Raw genomic sequence first — 13,422 nt, 5'->3', positions numbered from 1 at the left:
AATTAAGCATTTCAATTATCTCTGGACCTACCATATTAAGACTAGAAGAATCAATAATTGCAAATTTGCTATTCGCAAACTTGTGATTCATTAGTCACTTATCTACATAATACAGTCCAGAACATTTCAAGGATAGCATTTAACTAAGGAACTCTGCTTTTTTATGAGAACTACGTGTTAGTGTTACGCAACACTGATATAAAGCATGTCAAACATTTCATTGCGCTCTTTATTGTGTTAGTTTAAAGCAAAAGTGGGTTCAAATATCGGTTTTCGTGTAATTTCTAATATTCGATCCATATCTCTGGGAAAGTGCAGTATACTTTAGTTCTTGTTGTGTCCTTCTGATGGCAATAAATTATGTTGTGGTAGTTGATCGGTCAAGGATTTGGATAACGCAAAGAAAGACTCGTCTCTTAAAGATAAAGATAAGAACAACATCAACAATGTTTATTAGGCGGCAATCAATATATGTTTAACTAATTTTTTGTCTCCATATCTATCCACTTTTTTTTGTTTGTTATAGTCTTTTTAAATTTACTTCTTATATTTAGTTTTTGGTAGTATAAATTAAAGCTGTCATAAAAACAAGGTGTAAAATCTAAAAACATAAACTCTTTTAAAATTTAATTGTAGGGTTTTTAAGTATAAAAATTATTAAAAATTGGAAGAAAAAGAAACATCAAAAGTACTCAAAAGATTAATAATTAAACCATGAAGATAATTTAGATTACAATCTTGTGTTATTATGGGTGGATGGACCTACCTTGATTTACCTTTGACTGAGTGTAGAACCGCTTTCACTTTTTGGTGGCAACCCATTAATATTGGCTTTAGATGCAACGTACTCTTGTTTATATACAATGCAATTTTGTTTGTTAATTGTTATAAGATTCATATTCAAATGCTGAGATGACTAGATGCTGCTATTTTTTTTGGAGTCACGAAAGAACTATATCATTAAGCTGGGAAACGACTCTACGTATATATCAGCAACTGAATAAGAATACAAGATCATCAGAATTTTGAAGTGCCTAAAAACTCCAAATTGAATTAGAAATAAGTACATGGTTTTCGAGTTACAAGAGACATGATGTGGTCAGTGGAAGACTTAGGACAATAGATCACGCGTATTATATAAGTTTAAATATATATTTTTTTATTTTAAATTTAAGATAAATTTACTTTTGTAAAACTTAAATAAAATAAGATAAGTTAATTCAGTATGACAAAATAAATAATTAATAAAAAACTAAGTTAAATTGATCGAACTTATTTAACATCTCTAACTATATTTAAGTATAGTTAAATATCTATACTATTGGTGTTTGGATTTGATAAATTTTCAATTTTTTTTTTATGGTTTTGCTCCTTCAACCTCCCATCTACCATGTTAATCACATACTCTTGTTTAACAAAATATTTTTATAATATGACTGTTCTCTAAACATTTTTTTTCCAACCATGCAATTGTTATTATTTATCCATAACATGTAATTATTTAAAATTCAGTAATTTAAAACCTATTATTTTTATCCATAACATGTTTTTCAAAACTTATTAATTTAATCTCAAACATGTTATAGTGTTGTTATAAGAGGTGGTCCATCAATCTTAATCACGAACTTAGGGAAAATAAAATATTATATAGTTTTATAAATATTGGCCAAAAATAATGAAGAGAATATAATGATTGAATTTATGACATAAAACAATTAGATCATATTCCAAGATGCATATTATACAAATTCAAAGAAAATTGGATGAATGACTAAAAAAATTGTAAATATTTTGATTTCACAATGTGAAATAATTATCTTCTATTAGTCAAACAACTTTGATAGTTTTAAGGGTTCATGACTCAGCTATTTTATTAATTTTGAAATAGATTGAAGACGAAAATAAAATATTTCCAAACTTGCATATCAAAATGTAAACAAACCAATCTATCTAAAAGACTAAAAGTTAGGTTACTTTTGTGACTATCAAAAATAATAAATGGAGGTGCGGGGAATCGAACCCCGTGCCTCTCGCATGCGAAGCGAGCGCTCTACCATATGAGCTACACCCCCATGTTGTTTACTGATTATAAGATAGTAAATTTCACAGTACAATAAAATATTTATCAAATCATTCAAACTTAAGGAAGGGAGGTGACTTCTTATTGATTACTTTGTTTTAATTATCATTTTTCTCCTTTTCTAGACCATTGTGTAGTTGAGTTAGATTATTTGTATTTTTATTTCTCACTATTACTTTTTTTTACTATTGTATTGATAAGAGTATCTTTTATTTTTGTCATTCTTACTATTATTTTAATATCTAGAGTAAGTGAACTCACTAAATATTTATTATACATAATTAAATTTTATAATAATTTATATATATATATATATTATATTTAAATATATGACTTCTATTATATTATAAAATAGTTATGTATATTAATATATATTAAAATAATTTATTATTAATTTAATTTATATAAATGTCTATTTCAATATAAATTTTTATAAAACTTTAAAATTATTTGATACTTTGTTATATTAATTTAAATTAATTTTTATAGAATTTATACAAAATTTTATATGTTAAAAAATTAGAAAACAAAAAATCACAATATTCGGATTGACTCCTTTGCTCAAGCTTAGACCTGGGAAGCTAATGTACTGTCAAACTCGACTGGTACGAATTTGCCAAGAAAGAGGTCTCCCAAAAAATTGCAGTGAGTTGGTTACAGTAGTTGACGGGCTTTGGTAAAAAAAAACTGCCTTCTAATATATGAGACAAATGATATAATTACTATCCCACAAACATGGGTCTATGTAGGATAACCATCTTATCCTTTGTTTACCATAGTTGTTACAAAATATTTTAATTCAATATATTTTAATCACAAAAAGATTTTGGTATCTTCACCAATGAGAACACCTCTAGCTTTAACATATACGAGGTATTTTTGTAATTTAATATAAGTGAGTCCTTGTAAATACGAATATTATATAAATTTATATCCATTTTTTTTACCATATAAGTATAAAAAATACTTGTAGTCGTTATTTATAAATACCTATTTATAATATATGTTTTTTATTATAACAGATTTTATTTATGGATATAATTTTTTTTTTACATAACTTTCAAACTTAAAAGCTATGAGATAATCACCTTATTTTTATTAATCATCCTAGTTATTACAAAATATATTTTGTTGACAAGAGAGATTCAGTATTTGTATGAAGCGTCACAATTTTTTTTACAAGTGTCTTCGTTGTCAAAGTGAAGGACTGACAATCACACCCAACACAACATTGACAACAAGGCATTTGCCCTTTTTAGCAAGATTAACTTTTAATATTTTAATACTTTCATTATTTGTCATTTTAAATGTTTAGTTTTTTGTTTTGTTTTGTTTTTTTTTTTAAATTTTAATGATTATATATGATTTTAAACCTTACAAATTGAGTAATTTTTTCCCCTCTAATTTATGAAAATGAGTTAGATGTTTGTACTACAAATATTGTCCTTTTAGTCTTGTACATGACATATATTAAAAAGTTAGAAAACAAAACATGACATCATATTTTTTAAGAATTAAAAACATATTGACTCTATTTTGCATAATATATTTTTTATAATCTAAATTTATTTCTTTTGTTTATTTTGTTACTTCAAACTTTTGATGATTATTCTTTTTTTACTATTTCCAACATCGTGTTTCAATGTCTCAGTGCAATTTTTTTTTCATATAAATTAATGTTTCATTGCATTTTATGTACGCCACTCTTGATTCGAATGATGATGTCGCCTGACATTGAAAAATGGGTGAAGAGCCACATATAGAAGTAGTAAAACATTTATAAAAAAAAATGTATATTACAGAAGAGACACCAACGCTTGACAACACTTGTGTTCACTGATTATCTATGGCAAAGGGGAATAAATTGATAAAGATGAAGAAGAAGGGGTAACAGTAGAAGATGGATCGGGTGAATTCCTGCATAAGGGACACGTGGCGTTCATCTTGAGCCACTCATCTATGCAGTGTGCATGAAAGTAATGGTTGCATTCGGGTATGGTTCTCAGTGTCTCCTTGGGCTCGTATTCTGACAGGCATATTGGGCACGTGTTATCGTTCGAATTCGGTAACCGCCCACTGTCACCAATTAAAGTTTTGGGGAGTTTTTCAATTTCTGGCCCATTCAGGCCCATTGTGAACGACAGAGGTGGGAAGGTAGTAATCGAGCTCGGAAGCTCGTTGCTGGGCCCAGCCCGGTGGCGATGTGCGTACACGTCAAATTTACTGCACATAAAGCAGCAAAGCCCAGTTAAACACAGCAGTCCAGGTATTCCCACTCCTATCGTTAAGCCATATTTGGCACTTCTTGAAAGTCCTGCATGGATTGTGTAGGTTAAACCAATGTGAGAAATCAATTTTTATGGGCTTGGATATGTTTAGTCTCTGCAAAATAAGTTTTAATTTTGATCATATAATATTTTTTCTTTGTTTTTTTTTCTTAAAAATTCAAAATTACATTTTTAATTTCTACTATTATGTATTTTTTTTTTAACTATTTATGTATTCGTTAGAAAATCAAGTGACTATCACAAGTGGTACCTATAATAACATGTGATACTTCATTATCATCTGATACCTCTATAATCTTTTATAAATCTTTAAAATAGGTGTTATTTATATATCTTAAAAATAATGATCATTTTAAAAGAATCATTAAGGATAAAAATTAATGATTTTAAATTTTAGTGGGATGAAATTAATTTTTTTTTAAAAAGTTGTGAAAACCAAATTTTATTCATCTTATATGGATCAAAAACAATGTTTACAAAATTTAGAAGGATGAAAAATAAAGAAATATTTTTACATAAGTTAAAATCAAAACTTGCTTATTTTACCCATACTAAAAATATATTTAAACCATCTTTATATTACATCTATTTGAGTTATATATATTTTCATCTTATAATTTAACCATAATAAAATATTTATATATGTATTATATAGGATAAATATTAATTTATTAGCAAATTAGTCAATTCAAAGACTTAAATGAAATCCTATTTAGTATTTTAGTATTTACATTACATAGATTCATTGTTTATTATATATAATTAAAATTTATAATAAATTATTTATAAAAATAAATCATATATTTAAAATTTGTATAAATAAATATTTTTAAACTTATAAATTATATTTTAGATTTAAGATAAATAATATACATTATAATGAAAAATTATTTTTAATTATTAATAATTTATTTTAAAAATATTAAAATTTAATTTATAAATAAATATAATATATAAAAAATAAATTATATAATTTTTTTAACAAGAAGCTCTCTTTCATGACTCGCTAAAATGCTTCATGATGTAAGATAATTATTTAAATTTAATAATTAATATATAGGTATTTACAGTTATTCGTAATAGAAGGATTCCTTCTAATGAGCTGAATATTTTTCTATTATGTTGCTCTTATAGTCTACCTGTCTTTTTCTAGAAAAGACTAATTAAAATAAATTGATCGTTTCTTATTTTTGTACTTGCACCAACAAATGCTGAATAGGGTGCACATTTTTTTAAGTATGATAGTAATTTATATATAAATAAAAAAAAAAAAAAAAAACATTAAATAATATATTATGATAGTAACACGAACACGTTGGTGTTGAAAGCAAAAGTAAAAATGGGAAGACATAATTACATTACACACCTTGGGTTTTCTGAGGAGTAGTAGCAGCAGGGAAGCATCCAACTTGAAGACTGGTGTCTCCGGTGAAGCCGCAAAGCTCGCCACGGCCCGCACAATCCCCACACGCCGGTACGTGCCACTTCAACGCAACGTCGTCGTTAAGATCTGCCACCAAAAGCGACGCCGTTGCCTCCGGATTCGCAATGGGCACGAAAGCCGAGGATATCACCTCACACTCATCGCGCCAGGGTGACGTGTCACTGAGAGGCCACCACGAGAATATGACCGAGTCGGAGTCGGAGTCCCGCAGGCAGGAAATGGGTGGGAGCGGGTGCACCTTTGTTACGGTGGAATTGGAAGGGCATCGAAGGAAGGTTAGGTCGTAAAGTGTTGCGTCGAACGTGAAAGGTGGGTGCAGGGAGAGACTGAGGTTCTGCAAGAAACGTTTGGGGAGACAACCTTCGGGGTCGTTAACCTTAACCGTTTGCGCCTCGTAGTTTATGCTCTTCACCACCAAATCCCCCGAACCTGCCACTCTCAGCAGCGTTCGGTTACGCTTGTCGCACCACACTTCGAATCTCGGGTAGCCACGCCTACATCCACGGCTTTCGCTTTTATTCAGACCAAAAGGAAATTCTATATCGATTGCGCCGCATGATACGGTGTCGCAGCTTGATTCTCCTCTCAGAGGAACAACAAACAGAATCAACAGTAGACACAATTGCGCCAAGGTTGCCATTGTGTGAGGTAGCTAATGTGAATGAGGTTAAGGTTATAAATGGCGGTGAGATATTTTTTGTCTTGCATTGCTTTAGAAGCTAGAGTGAAATAAATGAAAAACGAATTAAAGGCTTTAATTGGCAATTTGGCAAACAGTCCTATCCAGCAATTGACTTCACCAAAACATGCCGCTTAAGAAACCTTTTGTTTTGTCTCCTCTCAACAATGCTACATGATGTGATCATCTGTACCCTTTTTTCTCCCCAATAATTAATACAAATGGAATTTGAAACCACCTTCCCCAACGTGATTCCAAAACCAGCCAGAGGGGGCACTTAATCAGAATCGTCCTGAGAATAATACAAGTCAACTGTCTAATTAATAAATTTTAACTATAGAGGAAATAAGTATAACGTTGCTATTATTATGTGTCTCAACAAAATTTAAAGCAGGACTGTTTTTATTGTATAAAAAAAATACTAATAGAAAACAATTCCAATAAATGAAGCTTTTAAATAATAATATTATAATGAATAAATGATAGTAAATTATATATGTGAGTCAACTACACCTTAACAGTTTCTTTAGACCCAATTAACTATTTAATTCATAGTTAATCTCATTAAATTTGTTCTAAATTTGTACTTTTTTATTTATCAGAATTACACGGATAGTACCATGATTTGAACCTAAATTTATATTATCTTTGTATTTGCTTATACGCTAAATTATCGAATTTATGTATTAATTAAGAAAATTAGTTAAGGTTATTTAATTTTGGTAATTTCAATTAAAAAAATTTATATTATCATTCATTAAAACTTGATATAAAAAATATCAATGAAAATAAGATCTTAATTAAATGAAATATCTTTTTGATATAGGGTCTATTTGTTTGAGTTTTTTTTCTTATAAAAGTACTTTTTTAAAAAATAAAATATATACTTTTTTATTTTATTATGTTTTTGTCTAATTTTTTTTAATTTTTTCTAAGTAACTCCTATCTCTTTTTTAAAGAATTAATTTTTTTTAAAAGCACTTGTTTAAAAACATTTTTTTAAGTTTAAACAAATAGTAACATTAAATGAAATAAAGTTAATGGAGATTTTTTATTCATAAGTTAGTTAAGATTTATTTACATTTTAATTCACTATTTGTAAGATTTTTACTTAAAATTACCTCTTGACATTAATGAAACATAATTTTTTTTATATAAATATTTTATTTATTTTAATTATTTTAATCTCTCTCACGATTAATATATTTATTGCTTCAGTTTTTACCGACTATGTAAGTGAAAACTCAAACTGAGATTCTCAAAATATTTTTCATGCAAAATAAAGTTAAACTCTGCAAAAAATTGAAAAAAAAAATAGTTAATTTAATTTATAACTTTAAACTTATCTTAGATTCAATCGCAATCATATTTGTAATCTTTCTTATCTTTATCAAAAAATTTATCTTAAATTTTTGTGTACATATTATGAAAAGAATCCAAGTTTTTATGAGTCTTATAAGAAAAATTAAAGGAGTATTATTTATTGAACTTAAAAAAAATTACATTTAATGTTTTTTTTTTTAAATAGTGCCTGATACGTTTTGAATCAATTCTTAAGAAAAAAGTTTTATACAATTTATTATTTATTACGTTTCAAGTCAATAAAAAAATTTGACGAGAAATAGTGATAATTAACTTTAGAAAAATAATCATTAGTACAAATAATTTAATACTTACTCTTTAACCAATGATTAAAGTTTGATTATCAACTTCGATATAATGTCAGAATAAAATATATCACTTTATTTCTATTAAAGTCGATTTAACATAAAGAATTATACCTCTTATAAAAGATTCTAAAATTAAATTAGTTTTTAAATTAAATAATTAAATATTTTGATTTAATCAATTTGTATTTAGTCAATTAAATCATACGTAAGTTTTTTTTTTTTTTTAAGTGAAGAAGGTTTTATAATCGATAATAAATCAAAATTATTTTCTTTCTCGCGCGTGCCATTATAGATTTCCTTCTTTGATTTACAAATAAATAAAAAAAGTGTGAATTTCACAACAATCTATTTCTCTCTTTGGTATCGAACAAACTCTCATTTATGAATAAAAGAAATATTAATGAATCATAATAAAATCTCATTTCTGCTATGTGTTTTTTTCCCCCTTCTCTCTCCCTTAATTTCACTGCAACTAAATAAAGCATTAATAATTTTATTAAACTCGTGTTTGAATATGAAAATTCTAACTATAAAATATGGTAAGTCAAAATCCAAATTTATCAACTTTTATATATTAAATACAAACAATTGATTTTTAAGATTATTTTTCAATAATTTTTTTTTTAATTTTTTAATTTAACATTTTTATTTACTATATTTAATTATGAACTAAATTTTAATTAATTTCTATGTAGTAAACACGAATAACTATTTTACGTTATAATGATTTTAGGAGTATTTTTATCAAAAGTATTTTTAAGTTTTTTTAAGTTTTTTTTTATCAAATTCAAATGTTTTACTTATCATATTTACTTGTCGACAATAATCTTAAAAAGTATTAATAATAAAAGATAATTTTATGCATCTCAAATTTAAAATATAATTTATATTTTTAAATATCGATCTATTTATATAAAATTTTAATATAATTTATGTATTTAAGTATAGTATATAATTTATTTGGGTACTAATTTTTTATAATAAATAATCAATAATTAAAAATAATATTACATCATAATATAATATCGATGTTTAAAAATATTTGTGTATAAAGATTTTAAATATATATATATATATATATATAGTGTTTATTTGTATGTATAGTTTATTATACATTTTAATTATGCATAATTTGTATATAATTTTTATATATTAGTTTTACGTATATTAAAGTGTCTGTTATTAACGGTAGATACTTCAGGGATGAAAAAAAAAAAATAAAACATAAAAGTGTTAACATTTGATTGTAAAAATTTAATTATGACTATAATATTTTTATATAAATAAAAAAAACTGTAGTTACCGTTTGAGTATATATGATTAATATAAATAATATTTTTAATAATTAATATATGATACGTAGTCTGTTCATTTAAATATTTTTCTAAAACATAATTCATGAATGCATAAAAATATTTATTTGATAACTTTAAAAATAATAAAATTACTTCTGTCTGGTTACAAATTACGTAAATAAAAAGATCACCAAAAACAAATTACGTAAATAAAAAGTTGTTATAATTAAATTTTATTCAACGTAATTTACAAAAAAAAAAACTATATTTTTTTAATAGAATATATTTTATTTTATTTTATAAAATTAAAATTAATTTTATCGGCCCTAATTGAAACACGTGTGAGAAGAGTTTTGTTATGGGTTGGTAACCCGGGTTCTCAAAGGTCAATACTGAACTTGACACAGTAACCAAACTGGATGGCTTAGTCCCTAATCGCAGGACACACATACCATTTTTGGTTGTTATATGGACTCCATCGGACACAACTCTTCTGAATATATAGTCAGTTTCAGGATTTATAATACTACTTGACAACTTCATTAGCTTTCATTTAATAGAACTTTGAGTAGTGTTTGATTTTCAAGTTTAAAATACTGCTTAGATCATGTTTATATATATATAAATAAAATAAAATAAAAAACTGCTCGATCTGATAGTAAAAATGGAAACACCATTAACTTATAAAGTGTATGTTTGATTTGTCGATTGTAATAGACAAACAATGTTTGATTTGTCGTTTGTAACAGACAAACATTCATATATCGGTTAAAAATCTCTTTTGGTCCATGGTAATATGTTTTTATTTTAATTTAGTCCCACTTTAATTTAGGTCTTAATTTGATCTTCAATAATTTAAATTATTGTAATTTGGGACTTCCGTCCAAATGATTTAAACGGGGTTAACTCTTGCTGACGTGGATACCAGGTGGATGCCACGTAGATGCATAGGTGGATGCTAAATGACATGAATACACCTGGAACTAGAACGGCGCGTTCTGAAACCAGAACGGCCCATTCTGCATGCACATGTTATGTGTTAAATTTGCATATGGAACGGGCCGTTCCAAATGCAAATTTAACACAACATGAGTGCAGCAGAACGGGCCGTTCTGAAACCAGAACGGACCGTTCTGCTTTTAGAACGGGCCGTTCTGAATTCAGAACGGCCCGTTTCAGAACGCCAACTTCATGTTTTTTATTGTATTTTTTTTATTATATCTATATTAATAAAAATATAATAAATTAATATTCATTTATGAATAAAATTTTATAAAAAAATAAATAAGATAAGACCTTCCAAAATCTTTATTTGATTTGAGAAAGGAAATCATTTGGGTAACGCTGAAGGGAAACCCTAAACCACAAAAATTCAGGTTGTACCTCCTCAAGAACAATTTGTTATTGTTGGGGTACATCGTCAATGACTTCAAGGGGAAACACCATTTTGTTTTATCCTTGACTGTATAGTGTCAATTTAGTAGTAAGTGGTTCACTCCAGTTTGACTAACAATGAAATAAAACTTGTTACCATTGTCCTTGGTGATACACTGCATCGTCCTTAATGATACACTGTATAGGCCAAATATTTAGCAATTGAAGTTATCAATCCCCATTAATAATAGAGAAATTCTACGGTACCCACTATAATTGTGGGGTACCGGAATAGTCATTTTTTTATTATTTATAATTACTTGTTTTATTTTTTATTTTAATTTAATATTTTTAATAATTTATCTGTATCTTTATATTATTTTTATATTTTGTAATTTATATCTTAATATAGCATCTATTATAATTAAAAAGTTTAATATTAATATTTTGTTAATATGTTTTAGTTTTTCTTTGGTGATAACTTTTTTAAATTTATAGTATAAATTAGTTTTTCAGTTATATTATTTTTATTTTTATTTTATTTTTATAATATTATTATATTATTTTGTTTTTAATTTTTTAATTTGGTCAAATATAAATAAAATTTGTTATCAAAATTGACCTTTTGATTATTTTGCTTTAAATTAGTCTTTTTTATTGATTTATTTTATACAAATTTTTAATTTAAAATTTATGCTGTTTTGAATTTATTTTTTAAAATTTATTTGTTCACATAATGTGATATACCAAAACTCTTCAGTTTTCATGGGTACCGTAGCAGTTTCCTTAACAATATTATCAAATCTAGTGTTTGAAATGCTTTGTACTTTATTTTTTTTACAAAATTCTATAACCAGAATGACCCGTTCTGAAACCATAACGACCCGTTCTGGTTACATTGTTAGTGTGTTAATTTTGATCCTGGAACGGCCCGTTCCAGGTACAAAATTCACACACTAATAGTGTAACCAGAACGGGCCGTTCTGGTTCAGGTGTATTCAAGTACTTTGGGATCCACCTACGTGGTATCTACCTGGCATCCACGTGGCCACCAATTAACTCCGTTTAAATCACTTAGATGGAAGTCCCAAATTGCAGTGATTTAAATTATTGGGGACCAAATTGAAACCTAAAATTAAAGTGGGACTAAATTAAAACAAAAAAATATTATAAGGGACTAAAAGAGGTTTTTAACCTTCATATATTTAAATGTATTTAGATATATATTTCTTGATTTGAAAACATTAAAATGTGTGTAAATAGTAATATTAAGGAAGATAAAGTGAGTCACGGTTTACGACTGATTTGTTGGCATGCCCAAAAATGGTGAATTGGATTAGACATTATGGTTCATCTCATCTAGTCCATCAGACCAAATGGTAGATTGAGATGAGTTGGCCCGTCGATCCACCTAATTTTTTTTTTATTATCTTAATTTTAATGTTAATTTAAAATAAGTTATATGATATTTATTGTGTGAGTAATTTATAATTCATTGAGCAACAAATATATTATGTATTTAATTTATTTTATTATGTGTAATCCAATATTTTTTGTACAACAAATTTATTGGAAGAGTTGTTATTATTGTAATTACATATCTATTTTATTACGTAACAAATTTGATTTTTTTATGTAACAAATCAAATCAAGTTTATTGTAATTTGATATTTATTTATTTTTATTTATGTACACTGATTAATATGGATCTTCTATATAATGAATAATAAATATGTTGAAAGAGATATCTAAATTAAATATGCAAACTTTTTTTATAATCGATCCATCAACCTACTTTTAAGCGAGACAGACCAAAACGTCCAACCTAACTCATTTTTAGTAAGCCAATAACAAATCTGAATATGGATCTTCTATATAATGAATAATAAATATGTTGAAAGAGATATCTAAAATAAATATGCAAACTTTTTTTTTATAATCGATCCATCAACCTACTTTTAAGCGAGACAGACCAAAACTTCCAACCTAACTCATTTTTAGTAAGCCAATAACAAATCTGAATGAATTGAACTGATCCATTTTATCATTTCTAAAAAATACAAACACCCAAACATAATTCACAATGATGAGATATTGTCCACTTTGGGCCTAAGCCCTCACGATTTTGCTTTTGGTCATCACCCAAAAGACCTTTATCATTGAAGTATGTTTGCATTATATAAGTTGTTATTTCTTGTCTTATTTTATCGATGTGAGACTTGTTTGTATCCCAACAATGCTAACTCTAATCAAATCTCGTAAAGTATTTTTGTAGAGTGTTTCTCTTATGTCACACTAGCAATATCTTCACTCAATAATTATGTAATTTTTTTTTGAGGTTTAAAACAATTATTTATTTTTAAATGATTTAATATAATATTGTATCTCTCTATCTATATTTGTTTATTTATCCATGTATATTATCTTATTATTATAAAGTTGTAAAATTATTTATTATTATAAGAAAATGTAAATTTTTGACGGAGATAATTCGTTGGTAAAAAAAAATATCTATCGAAAAAAGAGAATTTTCAACTAATATAAACCTGTCAAAAAAAGAGATGTTAAAAAAAATATATGTCAAAAATAATT

The 13,422-nt window shown here is 26.4% G+C and overlaps 1 protein-coding gene and 1 non-coding gene across 2 annotated transcripts; both read right to left on the bottom strand.

Moving 5' to 3' along the window:
* Nucleotides 1-1,999: 1,999 nt before the first annotated feature.
* On the bottom strand, nucleotides 2,000-2,072 carry TRNAA-CGC (transfer RNA alanine (anticodon CGC)). The gene has a single exon. It is a non-coding gene; the product is annotated as a tRNA-Ala (tRNA).
* A 1,766-nt stretch (nucleotides 2,073-3,838) lies between these two features.
* LOC109810952 (RING-H2 finger protein ATL20) lies at nucleotides 3,839-6,550 on the bottom strand. The gene is made up of 2 exons (XM_020374567.3): nucleotides 5,735-6,550; nucleotides 3,839-4,394 (listed from the first exon to the last, which is right to left on the bottom strand). The coding sequence occupies exons 1-2, from the start codon at nucleotides 6,450-6,452 to the stop codon at nucleotides 3,925-3,927; spliced, it is 1,188 nt and encodes a 395-aa protein (XP_020230156.1). The 5' UTR covers nucleotides 6,453-6,550; the 3' UTR covers nucleotides 3,839-3,924.
* Between the last annotated feature and the right edge of the window lie 6,872 nt (nucleotides 6,551-13,422).

Source organism: Cajanus cajan, chromosome 11 (genome assembly GCF_000230855.2).
Source record: "Cajanus cajan strain Asha chromosome 11, NIPB_CcT2T_4, whole genome shotgun sequence".
Classification (NCBI taxonomy): Eukaryota; Viridiplantae; Streptophyta; class Magnoliopsida; order Fabales; family Fabaceae; genus Cajanus; species Cajanus cajan.
The sequence above is the reverse complement of the archived record's forward strand: the minus strand, read 5'-3'. Positions and strand labels throughout refer to the sequence as shown.

Coding starts and splice junctions, on each gene's coding strand:
- LOC109810952 (XM_020374567.3), bottom strand. CDS start 6,452: ATGGCAACCTTGGCGCAATTGTGTCTACTGTTGATTCTGTTTGTTGTT. Junction 4,395..5,734: donor TACTCCTCAGAAAACCCAAG/GTGTGTAATGTA, acceptor CAATCCATGCAG/GACTTTCAAGAAGTGCCAAA.